General features: G+C 26.6%; 2 protein-coding genes across 2 annotated transcripts; both read left to right on the top strand.

The window, feature by feature from the left end:
- Positions 1–139: 139 nt before the first annotated feature.
- Positions 140–8992, top strand: LOC145829174 (PAT complex subunit CCDC47-like). Its single transcript, XM_082936897.1, has 11 exons — positions 140–333; positions 1679–1764; positions 2329–2400; positions 3023–3180; positions 3630–3798; positions 5295–5462; positions 5757–5870; positions 6126–6270; positions 6938–7044; positions 7808–7975; positions 8553–8992. The coding sequence occupies exons 1-11, from the start codon at positions 177–179 to the stop codon at positions 8631–8633; spliced, it is 1425 nt and encodes a 474-aa protein (XP_082793023.1). The 5' UTR covers positions 140–176; the 3' UTR covers positions 8634–8992.
- An 8608-nt stretch (positions 8993–17600) lies between these two features.
- On the top strand, positions 17601–19650 carry LOC145829517 (chaperone protein DnaJ-like). Its single transcript, XM_082937340.1, has 5 exons — positions 17601–17819; positions 17948–18116; positions 18463–18501; positions 18620–18714; positions 19322–19650. The coding sequence occupies exons 1-5, from the start codon at positions 17609–17611 to the stop codon at positions 19420–19422; spliced, it is 615 nt and encodes a 204-aa protein (XP_082793466.1). The 5' UTR covers positions 17601–17608; the 3' UTR covers positions 19423–19650.
- Positions 19651–22760: the final 3110 nt, after the last annotated feature.

Below are 22760 nucleotides of genomic sequence, written 5' to 3'. Positions count from 1 at the left end.
CCTGATTGCTCTGTTTAGATAAAGTTTTTAGTATACTTTGTAAAATTTGGTTTTTGGTGTGTCTTACCTTGTTTTTGTTTATAACGTTTACACTTAAAAGTTTTTTTTAACAAGTTTATTCCAATTTTTGCCAGTTTTAAATTTTTTGTATCAACCATTACAAAGTTATCAATCATATGAAGCTACTGAAGTTTCTGCTGTTACTCAGTGGTTTTTTGCTGCTAACTGCAACATTAGCTAGCTGCAACCAGGATGTAGACGAATTTGAAGACAATGAATTTGCCGAGTTTGAGGATTTTGATGAAGGACAAGTTGTGGCTGATAAATCTGAAGGTTAATATTGTTGTTGTTTTAGTTTACTAGTAGAGAAATAATCGACTCTATTTGTATTGGGTCACTCCCAGGAAAATGATCTAAGTTAAAAAAGATAAGTTATATTAAATGATTTGAAAATGTTTAAAAGCCGAAATTATTCTTAAGTTATAAGTTTTTGTGATGTAATTCTTCACAAAAGTTTTTTTTTTAAGGTTTATCTATCAAATCAGTGCAAAAAATTCATGTTCTACTTAATTTATGTTTGAGTTTAAAATAAATAATTTTTAGTTTATCAACTTCATAAATATTTAATTAGATATTTAATTGTTTTTAGTTATATTTTGTGATACTTCTTAGAGAGTTAAAGTTTTGTAAGAACTATTATCTAAGCTTTGTCAAGGGCATATAAAAATGTAAAAGTTAGCAGTTTGATAACAGTTTTGTTAAGGTCATAAAAAACTGTCCCTAATTTTTAAAGGTCCTAAATTAAAAGCTTTAAACAGAATACAAAATGTTTTTCAATTAATTTTTGTGGTTAATCACTTTTGTAAAAAGTATCCAATACAAATACGTACAGGGTTGCCACAAAATCTGGAATCCTAGAAAAACCTGGATTTTGACAATTTAGACTAAAAAATCTGTAAAATCTGAAATTTTAAACAATTTTTGCCTGTTAAGCAGTAAAGTTTTGATTTGACACGAAAAATCTATCATATAGATTAAAAAAAATTGTCATCATTAATTTTTTTTAATTAAAAAACATATTTAAAGTAGCTTTACAGTATCTTTTCAATCTACTACTTAACACAGTTTTTAACCTTAAACTTAACTTTAAACTAAAATTACACCCAAAAACTTTCAAAAACCAGTGGCAACCCTGTATATAGAGGAAAAAAATTTTTTACCAACCTTCCTGAAAATGAAAATAAAGTTTTAAAAATATATCTCTTCCTACATTTGAAGACCAACTTACCAAAACTTCAGGAAATGTTCCATGTAACATTAAATAATATGTCAGAACAATTTTTCATACAAAAAATTAAGACCAAAAAAGTCAATTTTATTTATAAGATATCTTTAATTTGTTTTTTTTTTTCCAACTAAAAATGAAAATAAAATGTGCCAAAAAAGATAGCTAGTTAAGATAATTATAAAACAAACATAGGTCCTTGCAAATTAAATTTCTTTATCAATAAAGCTCACAAATGTTTAATCAATCTAATATATTTCAGCTAATTTTGCTGGAATATAATTAGAGATTTATGTATAAATAATATTTTTCTTAAATCTAAACTTGCTTTCAACTACAATCAAATATTTTATTGTTATTGAAAGTAATTCAAACTTAATAACATTATATCAGAAGTAGTGAAGGAGCAAGTGAAGTCAGATCCAGTGGACAAGCAAGATGATGAAGATGAAGAAGATGATGCAGTTGTTGAGACTGAAGTTGGTTTTTATGTTTTTCTATAGTTAAAAAAAAGTACTGAAGTATTTAAACTTACAAAGGTTTTCTGTATTGATTTTACATAAGCTTTTTTGAAAATCATCAACTTTAAACTTTCAAAGTTTTTTTTATAAGTTGAAAACGAATAATTGCTGTTCATTAGATAAGTTCATTTACTCAGATATTAAAACTAATTGTATTTAGACAAACTATTTTTGTTTGGGTATTTAATAATAAAACAATTAGATTAAACTAGCTAATCAAAAAATTGCTTTTTATCAATCAATAAAGTGTAAACTAAATAGTTTAAAATTAAGATAGTTAGTAAAGTCCCTATGTTTTTAAAATCTTTAAGTTAAACCAATAAAACTTTAGTCCTTTGAATTTGCTTTTCTTATGAACTTTTCAGTATTTATAGTTTAAAAACATTAATTACAGCACACACATTGATATGAAGTTTTAGATTATTCGCTCTAATATAAAAAACGTTTACAAGGAACTATTGAAAGTAAATATAATTTGTAATGCATATAAAAGTGATGTGGTTTGATAAAATTATTTTATAGGACGATGAGTGGGACCCCGAAGAGTTTGATACGAGCGAACCTGCCAGTGAACAAGTTTTCAATGAAAACAAAGTTTGTTTTTTGTAATCTGTTTCCAACAAAGTGGATAAAGTTCTCATTGGTTTTATCAAATAAATACCATTTGCAACTAGAAGTTAAGTTGTTTTATTCATTGTTAATTCGAAGCTTTTTGTCTTACTTCCATAAAACTTTATCAAGAATGAAAGATGAGTTAGTAATTAATTTTGCAATAAGTTTATAACTTGTAATATTATGACGTAAACAATAGATATTTTAGATTTGAAATGTTAATAACTGTAAATAGAAATATGCTAACTAAACAAAATTTAAAACAAAGTTATAACAAAAAACACTTTAAAAATTTAAATCAATATATACTTAAATCTGTTTATTTTCCATTCAAAGTTATTTGCGTATTTTATACATGGTTTAACTCATCTTTCATTCTTGATAAAGTTTTATGGAAGTAAGACAAAAAGCTTCGAATTAACAATGAATAAAACTATTTTACTTCTTAGTTGCAAATAGTATTTGTTTACGACAAAAAACCTTCCAACAAAAATATATTTTATCAAATAGCAATAAACATTTTTCTTAATCTTTTTTGTTAAGTTTGAAAGTTGTTGTAGAATTTAGTGTTAGAAAATAGAGCATCAGTGTGATTTTTTATCAGGGTAGTGCAAAGAGCAACTTAAAAATCTTGAATGTGCCACGCGGCTCGAAAAATTGGACAAATTATTATGTTGAAATATTTGTTATGGCGATGGCTGGTCTCTATTTGATCAACTACATTGTTGGATCTTCAAAGAATCACAGTATTGCTGCTGCCTGGTTTGTTAACAAATTATTTAAATTTTTGAAATGATTAAAGTTTGGAATTTGATAAAATCTGATCTTATGTTTAGAATTTTTGAATTTAATTAGTTTTATAATTTTTCAATAAAACATTTTATTTGGATAAGAAACGTTTGATTAAAGGTATTTTTTAGATAATTTCATGGTAGATACGTTTGTAATGAAACAAATTTTTGATTTGAGTATAATTACTCCAAAAACTTAACGAAACATTATTGAAAGTTTATATCTTTGAGAGTACTCAAAATTTTTCTACATCATAAAACTACCTGCAAGCTATAATAACAATAACAAATGAAATAGGTATGTATGTTTTCAATATTGGCCTCATTAAGCAAAGTATAAGTGTCAATTTTAAAACAAACTTTTTTATTTTAATGATTTATGAATTTGTTTTTAAAATAGTTTAATATTTTGCAAAACAGGTTGCAAACTCACTCGTCGTTCCTCAAGTCGCAGTTCGAACTGGTCGGTGACGATCCAGCCAATCAGAACGCAGTGTCGACGAATCAGCTGATCAAGGAGAGCGAGCACAGCTACGTGCTGTGGTGCAGCGGCAGAAATTTGTGCGAGGGAATGCTCGTCACTTTGAAGGTTCATAAAAGTTTCAGTTCCTTGTTTGTTTGTAGTGTTGTAGTAGTTATGTTCATGTTTTTTTACTTATTCTACAGTTTCAATCCGTTAATTACAATATATGTGCTGTAAACAAGATTTTCGTTTAATAATTAAAAATAAAACAAAATGTGATTGGCAAAAAAATCATTTATTGAACAACTGTTTTTAGTATTCTTCTAATTTTTAACGCCATTTTTAAATCAACAATTAATATTTTTTGGTTCTGCATGTATTAAACTTGTGTTTTTCACTGTGAAGGTTGAATTTAATTTTGTTTTAATTGCTTGCTTGTTTGTTTGTTATGTTATGATAATAACGTTCTTGTATTATTCTTAAATTTATTCTTATTGATAACTGTTTTCAATTTTTTTGTAAAGTCCATTAATTAAATATAAACATATGACTTGTTAACAAGTTTTTTTTGAAAATTTAAAATGAAAAAAGATGCGATTGACAAAAAAATCACTTATTAAAGAACTAACTATTTTTAGTATTGTTATAATATTGAAAAAAAAAAGTTGAACCAAGTAATAATATTTTTCAGTTCTGCATGTCTTAAAGTTATTTTATTTGTTTGGTTTTACATCTGTCTTTTTGTTTAAAAAGATAGTTTAAATTAAGATTTAATTTTATTAAAAGCAGTCCATTTTTCTGTTTGATAGTATTGTTTTTTTTAGAAAACAGTGAATGAATTAGATAATCTTTAAAATTAGTAATATTTAAAATAACACTTCTTTGTTGTAAAAGTGATATTGTAAACATAAAATTTATAAAAAATGACTTTAACTGAGTAAGTATTTAATTTTATATTACACTAACAGTAAATTTTATTTAAATGACCAATTTTATTTAAAAGTTGTATTAAGATGTTTAAGAAAGGAACTAAGGTTGATTTAATGATAAATTACAATATTTTGAGCATGTGTATAACTTATTTTTTTAATTACTTAAAATTTCTATTTTCTTATGGTTTACAATTTAATTAGGCCATTTAAAGTCTTTTAATTACATTGAATATAAATGATGTTATTAATGCTGCTTTAGCTAAGCATATAATTACATTAGTAAGCTTATTTCAATTTCTAATGACTATTGACTATATTTCTAAGTAAGCTTAAATGTTTGTAATGAGAATTTTTTAAGTTTTGACTATGTGTAAATTATTAACTAAGCAGTTTTCATCTAAGCTTGTGAATAAAAAAAAAAGCTTAATCAATACATTTTAACGAATTACCATCAATAACTGTCAATTCTAATTCTATAAGCAAAGTTTTTTCTAAAAATTTTAAAGTAAACCGCAAAAGTTAAACATCTTTTTTTGATGTTAATTATATGCGTAAATTTTGTAACAGTTTATAATAAACAAATTAACTTAGATAAAATCAATTATTATTTTACATTTATTTTAATAATTAACATACGGACATATATTCTTGTTTTCTGTGTTTTTTCAATCATAAACGCTTTAACAACAGATGATCAAAAGGCAGGACATAGTGTCAACGGTGTGGAGCTACGTGTCAGGATCGAGCAGCTGCGACCAAATACTGATACAAACCACGCTCACCAGCATGGACCCGTTCGTATTTTGCTTGGGAAACAAGAAGAGCTTGTTGAGTTTGCAAAAGAATTACACCGATGTTGTAAGTTTTGTAGTTACTAGATATGATGCTTTAAAGGTGCTCTTTACTAAAGACTATTTTTTGTTAAATGAATGTGTACTAAGATTGTTAAACAATTAAAAGGCTGTACTTTTTCTTTTGTCTAGTTTATTTTTAATCTATCAATATACAATAAAAGTCATATACTTACAATGGTTTTTTAAAATATATAATAACAAGTACTTGTATCTGCACTAAAAAAGCTAAGCCATTTTAAAATTATATATATGAAAATACCGTTTGGGTTATCATCAAGTAATAATAAATATTTTTTAGTCGTTGTACTCCGGAGATAGGATTCGTTCGTCTGAAAAGTTCGGGTTTTCCCCCACAATGGTAATGTTGAGCGAAGTTCCATCAGAACTTGCTTCTTCAATACTCGATCAGAAAGTTTGTTTTTTGATAAGTTGTGACTGAAGTTGAAATTCAGCTAAAAATTTTAATTTTAGTAATAAGTAGTATTGATGTTTTTAATTTTATTTGTTACACTAAAAAACAAGTATAACTTAACAATACAATTAAAAGTAATCAGTTTTTAAAGTAGTAAGTCATAATACAACTAGGATAAGCCTTTTCTTGTAAATGATATAAATATTTAATTGATTGTTTAGTTAACCAGAAAATTGATCAACCTTTAACAAACAGGTGTTGAAAGTGTTGAGGGAGAACGAGCACTTGTTGGACTACCTGCACATTTCAGATCAGTTTTCAGGTCTGAAACCTCAGGATCAGGAGGAACAGGTCGTTGAACCTCCGAAAGTAAAGAGAGTTTTGAACATGGCGCTCAACAGTCAGTTTCGATATTTAATTTATTGTGTTTCAAAATTAAGGACAAATTTTACAAGCAATGTAGAAACAACATATAAGACTATTCAAGTGTAAAACGCTGCAATAAAAGCAAATTTTATCTTTGTTTGAGTTTACTATATGTTTTTATTGCAGCTATTCACACATGAATAGGTAGCCTCGAAACTTAGTCGTGGATAAGTTTGATAAATCTTAACTAAGATATTTTTTAGAGTTTGTTAAAAAAATTTTAAATGCAATATTAAATATTTATCTACATCAGGAATCGACAGCCTTTTATAAGTCGCGAGCCAATTTTTCTATAAAAAATTGCTCGCGGACCGCATTTGTTTTAAAATAATTTTAATAGTCAATGTGAAAATTCTTTTTTAAATCCAAAATGTGATAAAAGAAGCATTAATAGACTATTTAGTAAAGAGTAACTAACAAAATTTAGGGCTTTGTTCTAAGTTTTTACCACAAAAACTTTTTATTGATTTTAAATAGTATGTTTTAGCTAATAAGTTACTCGCGGACTGAATGTTTTGGTTTTACGGGCCACAGTATGCCGAACACTAATCTACACAGCTAAATATTTATGTTAAAGTACTCAGTCCCAAATGCACGTTGCAAGTTAAGCTAACACCAACATGTTTATGTGTTCTCAACAGTACCCTCCGGTTGCACCGCGAACGACGGGATGGAAAAACTTCTTCCCTTGTTCAAGCTGGCCGTATTCCTCGTCGATAAAGTTTCAAAGCTGAGGCTTTCAAGAGAGGTTTGTTCAGCGAATATAAACGATAACATAAAGTCAAAGATAACTATCAGCTTTATTATATATATATGTATATGTTCTAAGAGTAAATAAAAAGTAAAAATTATTTGTACAAAGCTTTTTTTTTAAGAAAACTCATTTAATGTTATACAATATTTAATTGTGTTATAAGCATCTGAAGATTGTTGGTTACTTAATTTATCGGTTCTACTCATCACAATCAAATACTAACTCATTTAATTACTCGATGCTACCTCATACAAATCAGACAGACAGTTTAAGTAATGAATCTATTATAAAAAAGAACCACAAAACACTGTTACAAAAACTTTATTTTAAAAATATAAGTTACTTTTATAAATAACTTTGAATAAACAAAACTTTATAACAATTTCAGTTTAAGTTAAAAATACTTTAAAACTATAAGTAATATTAACTATAAAACATTTAAAGAACTCTGAAACAATTAAATATATTTAAACAATAACTCTTATATTTACACCATAAACAAATAGTTAATACAACACAGTTATCAAAATAGGTTTACTTGTAACTTTAAAGGATCTCAATATAAACTCTGTATCATAATAATACTAGTCTATATTTTTGTTTTGTGTCTTCTGCAGTTACATATTTCACGCCTCATTCTGATTGGTTCATTTTGTGACAGTCAACTTTCAACATTTAAACAACTGACATTTATCAACCGAATAATGAAATAGTTAAGATGAATTTCAAAATAGCATCATGTTTATTATTTGCACAGAGCAAGAAGCGAACGGACAAGCACCGCATGGAGATTCAGCAGATGTACATGAAGCAGACCCACCTGCAGAGGCAGGAGCAGGCCATGCTGAAGCGGGAGGAGAAGGAGAAGATGCTGAAGGAGAGGATGATGATGGAGGAGAATCCCGACAAGCAGAGGAGGATGGACGTTTGTTTCGTTTATTAATAAATATCAAGTTTTTGGTCGTAAAGTTTAGTAAAGTCGTTAGTCTGGTTGTCAAACTTGCTTATCTTATTACAATTTTTTAAGTAGTTAGAAAAAATCAAAATATAGTTTTGAAAAATCTACAAATTTATTGCATATTACATATGTTCAAAACGTTTTCAGACAAAGTCCTTCGTCAGTAAACTTACGATAAACTAATTTTTAAAGTAATACTGATATGTGCATATATTTCTAAGTGGGTCCAAATCGCATCTAAAAAAAAAAGGATTTATCAGTTTGATATTAAAAATCAAAACTTGCAAATGTTTTTCCCAGAGGAATTTGTAGCCAAACGTCTTATCGAATTACCGTTCAAACTAAGTTTAAAAATAATTCCTTTTTAAAATAAAGTTCATTATGTTTATGAAGTAGTAAGTTTTTATTATATTTTAGGTACTGTTTTATATGCTTTATACAAAAAAATGTACTACTAAGTACAACAACATAGTAGCCAACACCTAGAATGAAACTTTCTTTCATAGTGAAAATTTTAAAGAATAACAAAGCTTTTTTATCGCAGGAGATGATTCAGCGTCGTGAGCAGAGCAAAAAGATGAAAAAAATGATGAAAGGAAACAAGTACAAGGTCAAGTCGATGTGATGAGTTCATTCTATTCTTGTTCGTATATATTTAATGCTTTGATTTAATATGGAATGATGTTACTTGATTTGTAATGTTTTCGTGTTATGTAGAATATTGTAATTTGTACACATTTATCACAAATTGTTTTAATACGGCACTTTTGGTTCTAAGTTTTTAAACTTTTTATACCTTTTTGCATGTCTTGTAGACTTCTTATTGTTTTTGCGTATTATTTTTTCAGTTTAGTAGACTTGTAATTTAAGAATAATGGCAATATTAATTTATTAGTATTTCTGCATTATAGGTAATTTTTTTTAATTTAAAGCAGTAAATTGGATTTTGTTTTGAAGCAGGATTAGCTGTTTCATTTTATGTTTTGTCTCAATCGTTTGTAAGTTAGAAAGTTTTATCTTAATAAATTATTTTTGTGTTAGATATAGGTTAAATGTATATTAAATTATTTTGTCAACGATCTTCTATATGACAATGTAATTATTTGTTATTTTATAACTTCACAAAAATATTAATTAAAATAATCATACTTAGTTAATATTTAAATCATTAGTTGTATAAAACTGTTCAAAAATATAGGTTTAATCGTTTGGTAACAAAAGATCCTAGTGAAATAACTTCATTGGAATATAAATAAAAACAAATTGTACAGTAATCTTCCTTTATTGTACCAACATATGTTTCTGTGTGTTAACGAATCAACACACTTTGCAATACAAATTAAATAGTTGAAATAACCTCATTTGTATTGTGACGTAATTATTAGATGTAATGAATGTATTTTGTTCATTCATTGACAACAGTAAAATTTGAATCAGTTTTTCTTTCCATTAATGTGAGTGGTTTGAATATATTATGATTTGTTGTTTTGTTGTGTGTTTTATTTTAGACTTAATAATTACAAATATTATATAGTTTTATAACAGTCGGATTTAATATTAAATATTTTACCTATTATTAACTATTATCTGTAGAAATTATTTCATTTTAATGAAAACATGTGTACACCTACTTTATTCTATACTTCTATTCTTTCATTACAGTAATTATTTTTTTTACAGAACCCAGTTGAAGTGTGTTGATTCGTTAACACTTAGAAACATATGTTGGTACAATAAAGGAAGATTACTGTACAATTTGTTTTTAGTTGTATATATAAATATATATTAATAAAGCACTAAGTTTTCAAATACAATTGTTTCACTATTCTGTTAAACAGAACAGATCTTCAGTTTGTTTATTGTGATAATATCTTAAATCATAAGTCAAGGTGTACATTAAGTTAAGCAAAAACTTTAAGGATTGTTACGTCACTAAATAAATCGTTAAAAGATATAAGATACACTAAGTTAAATGTTCAAAATTATTTAAAATAAAAGCTTGAAAAATGTTTACAATTACTAAAAAGTTCATTTCGTTTATTTAAAGCTAGATTTGAGTTAAATTTTGGGATCTCGTGTTTTTCCATATTGCAGAGAGTGCAGCCATGTTTTAAATTGAGTTTGTTCGTACTAAAATTTCTTAGTTAATGCTAAAATCTTTATTTCCATCTATTACATCCCAGATATATTTTGATAGCGTAGTTTTTAGTCTGTATTTACTGTTGTTAAAAGAACATTTATGCCGTGTGTACCTACTTTTAAACGATAAACCTGATGAGCTAACATACTGCATACTTTTCTCTGATGTTATTACCGTCGCTCTATTGATACAATTTGTTAATAAACAATTGCCATCCACCATGCATTCATCTCTGCCTTATCTTCTAACATTTTGGCTCTTCATGTTTGGTATGCACGAGTACGAAATTTTCAACAGTTTTCTATTGAAAATTTTATGCGGGTGCGTTGGGCCAAAGCTTCAGCCAACGATTTCCAGGAACCGTTTACCGATTTTGTCTCTACCGACAAACAAAATGGTGGCGTGAAATATAGGATATTTTTTGTTTTGGTCTTTTTCTCGTTACCAGAGTTATACTTCAAATCGTGATTGTGACCTCCTTTAACTGACGCTTCCTGGTAGTGCTGTTTCGATCTGTTAAAGAAGCATTCTTTATTATAGTTCATTCTTATTAGTGTATCATTCTTAGATATAGTTGTCAACCTTTTGTTGATGGATTTAGGTAATTGGTTGACAACATATCGAGGCTGGTTTGATTTAAAATTGATATATGTCGCTTGGAAATTTGGTTTTCTGTACGGTGCATAAGTGTCATTGCGAAGGTCTAGCTCTACATCCAAAAAATCAGTTCTTACTAAATTGGAATCTTTACTTATTTGTAAGTCGAATCTGTTGAACACCTTTCTGAGTCTTTTTGAAAGCCGCTCAATAACTGGACCTAACTTACATAAATATTTCAAAGAAACACGATAATGATTGTTGATTTAAATATCAAACGGAAAGATTTCGTATTTAGTATAAAATTTTATAAAGAAACTGTTAGGTTTTGAATTTTATGAGCAACATTTCATTTATTAAAATATTTTTGTTAAAGAAATGCAGGCAAATATTATTTATAATTCTAAATTTATTACTAAGTACATGTAAACAAAAAAACATTCGAGATATAAATTTAAATAACTTATACCTCAGTTTCCCAAACTCATTTTCATAATCCCCGATTTGGCAGAGGTTTAAATGGTATTCACCCTTTTATTTACAGATATTGAACTTAACTAATCAATTACTCGTTTACGTTTTTGCTTTCTTAGTTTATTGCCATCATTAGAGCGATATCGCCTACGCCGGGAAACCCTGGTCTACACTAACAAAAATAAAAAGACTTTAGACTAATTAAAAAGTTATTTTTACGAATTAAAATTCCGGACTTCAAAAACTGATCTAAGTAGAGTTGTCCACACTAGAGTCACTCTATGGACTAAAATTTTGGAAATACTATCCAAAAGCTTATATCGGTGTATGTCTATGGTATTATGCACTAAGTTCGATGCTCTTAGTGATAAAGTGGGTAATTTGTATAAAAAATATGTGGTACTCAACAAAATAATTTTACTAATATAAGCCAACATAGTCTGGTCTCTGACGTTCTCTGAAAAATGTACACGCTATAAACCTACACCCTCTTTTCGCGTTTTATTGGCTGATCTATCAGCAAAATTCATTTCATTATGTGCGTGTAGTACTTGACGTAGGTAGCCTTAAAGGATTAAATTTTTTTTAACTGAAATATTTGCCATCTAGGCTACATGTTTTAGTCTATTTAGTGAGGTGTTAAGAAAAAGATGAAATTTTATTAGAAACTGTTCGAGTTCTAAGTTTTAAATAGAAATGAAACTTCATATAAAAGAACTATATTTTGTTAGATGAATATATTTTAAACAATACATAAAATAGATTACATAAAATAATTTACATGTAAGTCTAAAGATGATGAAATTTTTAGTTACCTGCATTTTAAAAATTATTAAAAAAAAACTGTATTTTGGTAAAAAAATCTTCTAAAACAGGCATTGTTTTAAGTGAAAACAATTATTAGTCCATATTAGTTCTTTTTCTGTGTGAAAGAGCAAAACTTTAAAGTACGCATTACTTATAAGGTACGCACTTTTGCCTAAGTTCAATGTGCGTTCCTTATCGATGTCCCTACTGTATATGTTTTTTTAACCTTATACCATACAAAAAGCAAGTAGTTAAAGTAAATGATTATAGCTTGTTGCAACTAAAAGTTCAAATACGAGTATTTTTTATTTATCAACACGTTTAATTTTAAAAAAATCTGTAGGTGTATGCACCTAAATTACAGCATTAAAATTTGTAAAAAACTTGAAACAGTTAAAATTTTTGATGTTTGAAATATAATTATGATAAATAACTGTTAAACACATACTTAAATATATAAGTATATGTTCTGAAAGACTGTTTGTATAATGACGAGTTAGAAAAGCAAGCTTTGTTTACAGAATTTTGATAAAGAAAAAATAATAATTTAAGAAGGATGCTTGCAAAATTTACAATATAGGTTTTGAAATTTTTTTAATAGTTTGAAGAAAAAAATAAAAAACCTGTTCTGCTTTAGAAACGTATATACAAACTTTATGTTTATCGGATGTTAAAACAAATAACACAAAAAAGTTTATTGAAGTTACAAAATATGTTTGAAATTTAGTTAATTAAAATATTTATATATTCTAACTTGTTGTTTAATAAGTAGATATGTATATACAAAATTCAACACTTTTTGTTTTACAATTTTTTTCATCTTAAATTTAGTTCCAAAAAGTCGAGTTTATTAACAATGTTTTATTATTAACTCAGAATGATTTAAGCTATTTTGGTTTAACTCAAGCTCACTTTTTTTTTACTCCAACGAGTGGAAACCTTGTAGGCAGTTAAAAGTAAATTTTATAAAGATTTCAAATAAATATACTAAATGCTCCTTTGCGAAATAAGTAGAACATGTGCTGCTTCACTTAAAAAACCAAGATCCGCCACTGATATGATTATAGTATTCATACGCTCAGCCAATTCTAACCTAATTAGAACTTTACATTCAGGGCAAAGGTCGGAAAACTGTAGCTCGCACAGCAAAAAAATTGCCTGCGACGACCTTTTTAGCTAAAAAACAACCAATGAAGAAAAAGCAGGTTTATACTGTTTTATAAAAGTATTAAAAATTCGCTATTTTTCTGTTAAAGTGTCTACTGCTGTTACCTTTAAACATTCTTTAAGAAAAAAGAAGGTAAGTATCAACCATAAAGGGGCAATCCCTTTATTATCATTTCATAACTATTCAACAAGTTCAACATGCTCTTTGCTGATGTTTTACAATTTGTACGGATCTTTATTATTTACAATCAAAGTACTAAAAGCGTAAGAACTTTAAACAAAACAATTAAACTATCATGTTTGTTTGTTGAAATTTGAAAATTTAATAAATCAACCTTTGAAGCAACTCTAAAAAGATTCAGAATAGTTTTCATCTTCGTGCGGCTAACGATAACAAAGTTATGGTTTCTCGAAGTTTCTTCTTCTAAAGACTGAATCAAATACTTAACAAATTTTCTGACAATCTTGAATATAAAACTTAAAAAAAGAAATAGTATATTGCAATGAAAAAAATCTAACAGTTTAACTAAGATTTGACAAATTGTGACTTTTTAACTTAACATAATAGCTCTAATTTTAAACATTTTTTAACTTCTAAACTAATCAAAAAAACGTAATTTTTCTTCTTGTAGTCTCGAAAATATAATAACTATCTGTATAATCAAAACAAAACAAATGAAAATGTTCAATGTTATGCATAGGCCTACTATTAGACCAACTACTTGGACTGCAACGTTCAAGTAATGTCAACGTTAAATTTTTTACCTTTATCAACAAATTAAACATAAGGTTTTATTATACTAATTCGATTGAATCTTATGTTAACCTTAGCTTGTCTCACGGCATACAAAGTTCTAGGCTTAGGCTCTGTAGACTTTCGCCGATGTTTTTTTTTTATATCAATGAAATTAAAATTGTGAACTCGGAATGTTTTATACGTTCATTAGACTGTAAAAAACTTTAATTTATGTTATTAAGAGACTCTTGTTGTAAATTTTCGAATTGAAAATCTTTTTTATAATTACTTTGTTTTTTAACAAGCAAATATTTTATTACTTTAGCAAATTACTAAATTGCTATGAGTACAGTCTTTTTTAAAAACAATCTAAATATTCTATTTACCTTGACCAATTTACTGTATTACATTTATATAAATTGGGTTAAAGTAATGATTTTTATTTTAATTATCAATTTTATTTAATAATTTTTGTATATTATAAAAATTTTAAAAAAAGAAAGCCGAATTCTAACAAATCTTTAACTTTTTTCTTAATATAAATTTTATCATGTCATTTTAAACAGTAGGGTATTTAACTAATTTATTTACTTATAAAGTTAAGTAGGTTTTATAACAGTCTTTTTATAAAACAACGTCGATAACCGAAAGGTTTTCTTGTACACCAGGTCCTTGGACCAAATTTTTGAGTGCTTTTTTTCTTGTTCAAAAGACAATATATGTATAGAATATAACCTAATATTTTTCTTGTTTTTCACAAAAAAAGCTTTTGTCCTGATCTTCATTTTACATAAAACATAAGTGTTGCGCTAGTGTGTATAAGTTAAAAATAAATGTTTTGTTCCATAAAATTAAAGCAGGCTCTTCACATACTATTAGTACAGAAGTCGGCAGTCTTTTATAAGTTGTGCGTCTGTTTTCAAAAAAATGTTGCTCGCCGGCCGTACTATATAGAAAATTTCTTCCAAAATAAATTTTAAAATAAAAGCCGAGTTGCAAGTTTTAACCAAGTTTATTTTATTGATTAAAAAGTTATGTTTTTATATTTAAAGTCCATTGCGATCTGAATATTTTTGCTTTGTTAGCCGCAGTTTATCAATTTATGTACTAGTGTATTTATGAAAAACAGTTTTTTTTTAATCAGAGATTTGTATAAAAGTTTTTCGTTTATAGTAGTTTAAATACAACTTATTTATGCGGAAGAAAAAATATTTTTAAAGTAGCTATAATACATTAAATTACTGTATACAAATTAAAACTTAATTATTGTAATAGAATAAAGAAAATAGTAGTTTGAAAATTAAAAAAAAAAACATTAAGACTGTTTACTTTAACTAATGTAACGTGTTTCTAAATGAAATTTCATTTTGCTAAAATAAAACATATTTAAAAGACTATTTAATATCCGTTCGAATAAAAGTAACTTGAAGTATCTACTAGTTTTAAACTCTTTATAAGCTAATAGCTTGAGAGCTGATTTTACTCACGTGACTAGGTAAGTTAGATGGCTGATTGTCGCCCACTCAATATATTCACTGTAAAAACAATCCATATTTTCATGCCTTACTGACGTGTTGTTTAATGTAGCAACCCTTAGTTTTAATCATGCATTTTTTAAAAGTTTTATTTCAGTTGTTTAGATTTATGCTTATTTTAGTTATACTATTGATTTTATTACACTATGTTTTACAAAAAGTATTCTTACAAATTTAAAACAAAAAATAAACTTTTTTTTTAATCATTTATATTTATAGTTGATTGTAGGTTTGAATTAAAAACGAATTTTTTCTAGATTTAGAATTTAAGCTTAATAGTTAAAGCTTGTTTCATATAGAATCAGTAAAAAATGTAAAAGTACTTGTAAAAATTTGTTATGTAAAGAATTTTTGTGTTTTATTTTATCTACTCTTTTTGAAAACTACTTAGCATATATGTATTAAAAACTTAACTTGATTTCGATAAATTATTAGTATATGTGAGCTTTGTAATTTTTATGCTAAATATTTTCTTGACAAAGTTCTTTTCAATTTTATATAAAAAATATTATAAACTTCACAAAACTTTTAAAAAAAACAGCAATTAAAAAGTTTTTTAAAAGTATCAACTTATTTAAGGTTTAAAAGCTAAAATTTATTATTTCTTTTTTTTTAAACTTTATTTAAATTTTGTCTCTTAACTACTAAGTATAATTATTAGATAAAAATGATACAGTGAAAGAGTATAAATTATAAAATTGCCTTTAAAATTACTTCAACAGATTTTATTCTAGTAATGCCTGTTTATTTTACTTCGTTTTTTTAAAGCGCACCAGACTTCCTAACATTCCTACTTTCTAATGATTTAAGTAACCTATAATGAAGTAAAAATCTAGGTTAGATATTGTCTCAACAGTTTTAAAAAAAGATTATAAAAGTTGCAACAAGTCTAAATGTTTTAAAGTAGCAAACAGTTTTATAAAAAATAAAAATTATTAAAAATTTTTTTAGTACGGTTTCAAATTAAAACATACAAATAAAAAAAAGTCTTTGTCTAACAATACTTTTATGTTAATTCACTATCTACTTTTATATAAATTTAGTCAACAATCGAAAATTAATAAGTTTACTTGTAATCTACCTTAGTATAAATTCTTAAGAAAACAATCGTACTAGATGTCAATGAGCACTACGTTATCTATATTTATAACAGTAAAAAAATTGGTCGCATTAAAATAATATGCTTTAAGATAAGTCTTAACTTCATATTTTTGAACAAAAAAAAAACGTCTTATAAATTAGATATATCTAAGTTTACTGCATCTTTGAAATCAAAGCTACGTAGACTGAAATTGCAATTGTACCATCATTTTAAAGAATCTTCCAAAAACGTTATAAAAACGATTAGGTTTTTCTTTGAAAAATGCCACTACAATAGTTTTAAGAAGAAATCAAGCTATATTTGACTAAAAAAAATATTTTTATTATTTAAGAACTTTTATAATATCTTTTAAAACACTAAATAAACATTTTAAGATAATTAAAAAACTAGTTCTGTAGAAGTACACTTTTGTCTATGCCAAATACTGTATAAACAGCAATTTATGTATATAGATTAAAACAAGCCACTACACATAAATTGCTATTTATACAGTATTTGGCATAGACAAAAATGTACTTCTACAGAACTAGGTTTTTAATTATCTTAAATTATCTATTTAGTATTTTAGAAGATATTGTTTATATCAATAAAGTTGTGGTATATTTAGACTGCAAGAGTTGTTTTTCAGATAATATAATACAAAAGTTCCTTTACATGTGATGCTGTTGGCAAAAAAGCATATTTTAAGTTTTGCGTTGTAATTAGTATAGACTTGTAGGCATTGAAAAAATTAAATTAATTTAAAAACAAACATACCAGCTTGTTGATAAGCAGAGTTCAAAATAGTTGTTTAGTTTGTAATCGATAGGTACTTTATATGTTAGAATACAGTTTTAAAAAATAGTTATCTGCTGTTTATTCTAGTTTATCAATTTAAAACATTGACTAAAATGTTCTTCTATAAATTTTTCTTTTGTAAAGCATTACCTATAGTTTAAAGAGCTTATTTAGCACAATAAACAGCTACAAATTAAAAAAAAACTTTTTTAAGTATTGCTATGTAATAGCATTTTGAATAATATTTTAAAGTCAGATAATAAATATGATACTGTTAAAGCACAGTCTACTACTCTTACTTGGCTTCTCTTATGCACTAGCTGAATTCAAAGAAAACTACTACAAAACTCTGGGTGTTGAGAAATCAGCAACTACAAAAGAAATCAAAAGAGCCTTCCGAAAACTGGCAGTAAAGTACCATCCTGACAAAAATAAAGAAAAAGATGCAGAAGAAAAGTTCAGAAAAATAGCCGAGGGTTTGTCTCTAATACTAGTAAATATCATAAGCTGTAAAGCGTAAAGCTAAGTTTAATTATAATTTTTTATTTAGGTTGTAATTGTAAAATCATAACTTATACAACATTGATAAGTTTACAAAATACAGCGTACAGTGTTCTTTCTGATAAAAAGAAAAGGAAACAATATGACCAGTTCGGACATTCAAATGAAAATTCAAATTCAGATGGATTTGATTTCAGCAATTTTCACGACCACTTTGATAACTTTTTCGACATGGACAAGTTTTTCAGTGGGTTTGATGCTAGAAACGCAGAGTTTGTTTTGTTGATAAAAAAGCTTATTGATTGATTAAATGTAAAATGTTAGGAAATATCGTATAAAGTTAATTAATAATATTAATTACAATTTGTATTGTCTTGACATGTTATATACTTATAAATTAAAACCGAAACTAACTAGTTGAAAAACAATATCAAGTTTTCATGTTAATGTATATAGTTAACTTATTTAAGCTGTAAAAAATTAAGTAAAACTAAATCTTAAATTGAAACACTTTTATTAATATAAAATAAAAATTTCAAGATAAACATGAGTAACGTATTAAACTTCAAATATTTGTAAAGATTCAACAAAACAAATTTTTGTAACTTTTTTTTTCAGCACTTTTCTCGATGATGATTTTTTCGGTGACATGTTTTCGTGAGTTTTTGTATTTCATAAATCCGATTAAAATTTGAAACTCCATTTATTTCCTGCATTTCCCACATATTGGTTAAAAATCAAAAGACTTTTAAAAAATGTTATTTAACTTTTACAGAAACAATTTTAAAGATCCGTTTTTTGATCATTTGAGCGACGATATTTTCGCTGACTTCGGAGAAAGAACAAAAAGCAAAAACAGACAAAAAACTAGTAAGTTCTTTTTATATATTGTAAAGATGTAAATCTCAGAATATTAAACAAAATGTGTTGTTTATTTCATCGTAATGAAATCGATACTTATTTGTAAGTGTGTGCTGGTAATTTTACTGTTTTTTAAAAAGATTCTAAAAACAATTATAGGAAGGTATTTAAACGTATTTATATACCATTTGCAACTTATTATTTACAGATTACTCATTTTATTTTATTTTTATTTCACATATATTTATTAAATATTTTACATATTATTATAATATATTCATCAGTTAACATATAATTACTTTAGTTTTAATTGCTAAATCTCTAAAGTTTGTAGTTATTTGAATTTATTCATACGTCATAGTTTAAACTTAGTTTTTAAACTGTTTACTTACCAAAAAGTTTCAAATTCATTTAACATTTATCACTTGAAAATGAATCTAGTATAGTTTTGAAAAGTTTTGTTAAATAAAATATAAAATAAAATGAGTAATCTGTTAATAGCCGGTTGCAAATAGTATATAAATACTTTGAAAACTCAAATGACCATTTTTAACATGTAACCCTAAAAGTTTTTAAAGATGAATATAAATTTTCTTAGTGTTAATGAATTGAACAGGCACGAACGGTGGAGGCAAGTGCTACATAAGGACGAGGGTGGTGAACGGGGTTACGATAACTGAGAAGGTTTGCACGAGCAGCAGTCACGACGAATTTTAATAAAAATATTATTTATTAGGTCGATTACACTGGTGGTAATCTATAACATTTTAGTTTACTTACCGCATTTTTACTTACTTTTATTTATTGCGTTTACCTTGGGTATTATTTTTTTTTTTATTAAGAATTCTATTTTATAAACTTTAACAATTGAGTTTAGTAAACATAGAGTTTTTATTGTAATTGTGCTTATCTATAAAAATTATACCAATAAAAAAAGATATTCAAGTAGCTGTTATTTATAAATGTTTATAAATTCAAATAGAGTTTTGTAACAAATTTTTTAACAAAATCTGTTGAGTACTATAAAAAAGTCGAAGCTCAAAACTTGGTCGAAGGAAAACTTAATTTAGTTATTTTTAAGTTTTTTTGGAGCTATATAAAAACTTTTTTAAGGTCAGTTGTGCAAAATATAAAGTTGACATTAATCGATAAAATATAAAGTGCTAAAGCAGATGCGGGAATCAAAGTGAAATACTTTTTTGTAAACAATAAAATAAAAAGTTTTTATGGTTAACAAAGTTATAATTAGGCTCTTAATTTAATGATTTATGTTTATCAGCTGACTTTTATTTTTTATTTTATCACATTTTAAGAACAAACTAGTTTTTTGTGCTATTATTTACAATTGTTTTGAAACAAATTTTGCCCGCACTAGACTTTTGTCAATAGAGTGCGAGACTTAAAAAGGCAGCCGACCCCTGTACAAAAGCAAGAGTCGGCACTAAGGCCCAGTGGCGTCGCGTGGTATTTTTGTTAGGGGATGCTGCAGATTGAGATAGTAAAGTTTTAAAATCCCCAAGTTTAAAACAAAATTTAAAATCATAAAGGTAATATGAAGAAATAGCAAATTTTTCAGAAAAAAAGTTAAACATATTTGTTTAACTAAACAATAAACAAAATATAGAAAAATAAATATTAAAAAGAAAAACATCTCATACCTTAGTATATCATCACCCTTTCTTAACAACTATAGCTACTTTTCTTTTTTTTATGTCCATGTAAGTTTCTGTACTTGCACAATTATAAACTTACTAACTTAATTTTTGATTTGTCTGACTATTTAATAAAATGTGTAAGTAACTTAAAAAATAAGGTTGCCCCTGCTCGAGTTTTTCCTGCTCGAGTTGTTCCTGCTCGAATTTTACCTGCTTGAATTGTTTCTATTCGAGTTTTCCCTGCTCGAATTACCTTTGCTTGAGTATTCCCGCCTCGAATTACTTCTGCTCGAGTTCAACTTGTCTTGTTGTTCTCGCGTTGTTGTAAATTTTCAACAACGATCATTATCTAATTCACATGGAGCTGAAAGTTCATACAGCTCCCGAATTCACCTTTTCATTATTTTTTGTATTGAAGACTTGTATACACGTTTAAAATGCAGCTGACACAGATTGAGCTTGCAGCTCCAATTTTACGAACTTTTTGAACATCAAATATAAAAACTTAAAAACTAGTTTAGGAGGGAAATTAACGACGTTCATGTACACATTTGCCTGTATTTTTTGTACAATTTCATTTTGACATAACTTTCTTATATTTTTAGTTATTATAGAGAATTTTATATCATTTTAAAGTTCAATTCCTCAGCTTTATAATAAAGTTATTTTAACGTAGTTTGGGGTTGTACAGCTGAATCAGGGGCCCATTTAAAGCAACGTGTTAAAGGCTTAAACTCTAAAGTAAAATAAAAAAGCATATTTTTTTATTTTTTTAGGTGAAGCTACAGCTCCAGCTTTCCACCCCACGCGACGCCACTGTTAGCTACTACTATATTACAGCTTAGTTTACCACATTTTTTGTTTGAAGTTGTACTTTCATGCTGATTACAGCAATACTTGTAAATAAATGTAGCCTGCAGAAGTTTTTGTTATATTTATTTAACCCTGCGTGCACCCTTTTCTAGAAAGTCTGACCAGCGACTTGTAAAAGGCTGCCGAATTCTATTCTAATATATTGCCATTAAACTTGTAGTGATTTAAAAAGAGTAATTTTTTATTCCCAAATATTTATGAAGAAAGCCAGTCAAACATTTATATTCAAACAAAAAACTACATTTTTACTACTATTTAATTTTTTAATATTCTTGTTTACAGTTTATCAGTTCATTATATATTTAGTTTTTGATGAGTATCTCAATAAATTTTAAAACGGAGTCACGATGAAAAGTATAAAGTTAAATCGATTGAAGCTAAAATGTATAATAATTTTAAGGTACTATTAAGCTGAAAGGTGGTCGCAGTTAATTTTTATAAAAACACTTTCTAAACTTCGTGTAACTAAACCACATTGACAAAATCATTTTTAAGTTTGTATAATATTAACTTGTTACATAAATGTTGTATAAGTTAAACTTCAACTTATTCATTTTAAGTATTAAAGGCTCTACATACAGTTTAGAAGGTTTTGCTATAAAAATGTACTCTTCTTTAAAGTCAATTTTAAAATACATAAATAAATACAACTTTAGATTAGCTTGCATTTTTATTACACTTCATTTTTGATTAAAAGCAAAGTTATTTATATTTTCTCTTTTTCTTTTCCTCCATTTTATTTTTAAGAACTTCGTTCTCTTTTAACACTAGCTGAAAACTTTTATCTTGTTTTGCTATTTGCTCTTGCAACATCGACTTTTTAGCTTCATTGTCTTTGACAGACTTTTTCAAACCCTCATTTTCAGCTCCCAAATTCTCTTAACTTTCCAGCAGGCATTATTTCTGAATCAACTTACTTTTTAAGTTGTTACTTATGAGTTCAAACTTTTTTACTGAAGTCTGTCTTCTCCTTATTAATAATAGTAATTTTTTCTGGAGGTTTCCAATGATCTCTTGCAATTTGCCACAGTCTACTTTGTAGAGTTCATTTTCCTCGATTAAATGTTCTGCAACAGCCCTTTGATTTTCCTTTCCTTCTGTCATGTTCTCAATATTTTTCTTCAAATTTTCATTCTCTCTGGCCAGGTTCTCGTTATTGAGCTTCAAAGGTTTTAACTTTTATTCAAAATCTGCTTGTTGTTTACTGATAACAGACATTAGTTGCTTGAACGATTTTGTGTACTTTTCACATTGTAAATCACAATAAAAGTTCTTAACTTAATGATAAGGAGAATAATCAATTCAATTTTTTTATTAACAAAACAATATTTCACTCGTTTGAACTTAATAAAATTAGATCATCAGTTGAAAAAAATCTGTAAAGTTTTATATATAAGCATGCATTAAAACATTAGGCTAAACTTGAAATAAAATTGGCATTTATGTGTAAAAAAAAAATAAAACAAAACAAAAAAAACTTATAGTTTAAAGTAGTGATCTACCGAATCCAACATTCGGATTCGGCCG

The sequence above is a fragment of the Thalia democratica genome, chromosome 2, assembly GCF_965202585.1.
Source record: "Thalia democratica chromosome 2, ktThaDemo2.hap1.1, whole genome shotgun sequence".
Lineage (NCBI taxonomy): Eukaryota > Metazoa > Chordata > Thaliacea > Salpida > Salpidae > Thalia > Thalia democratica.
Note: the sequence above shows the minus strand (reverse complement) of the source record. Positions and strands in the feature narration are given on the sequence as shown.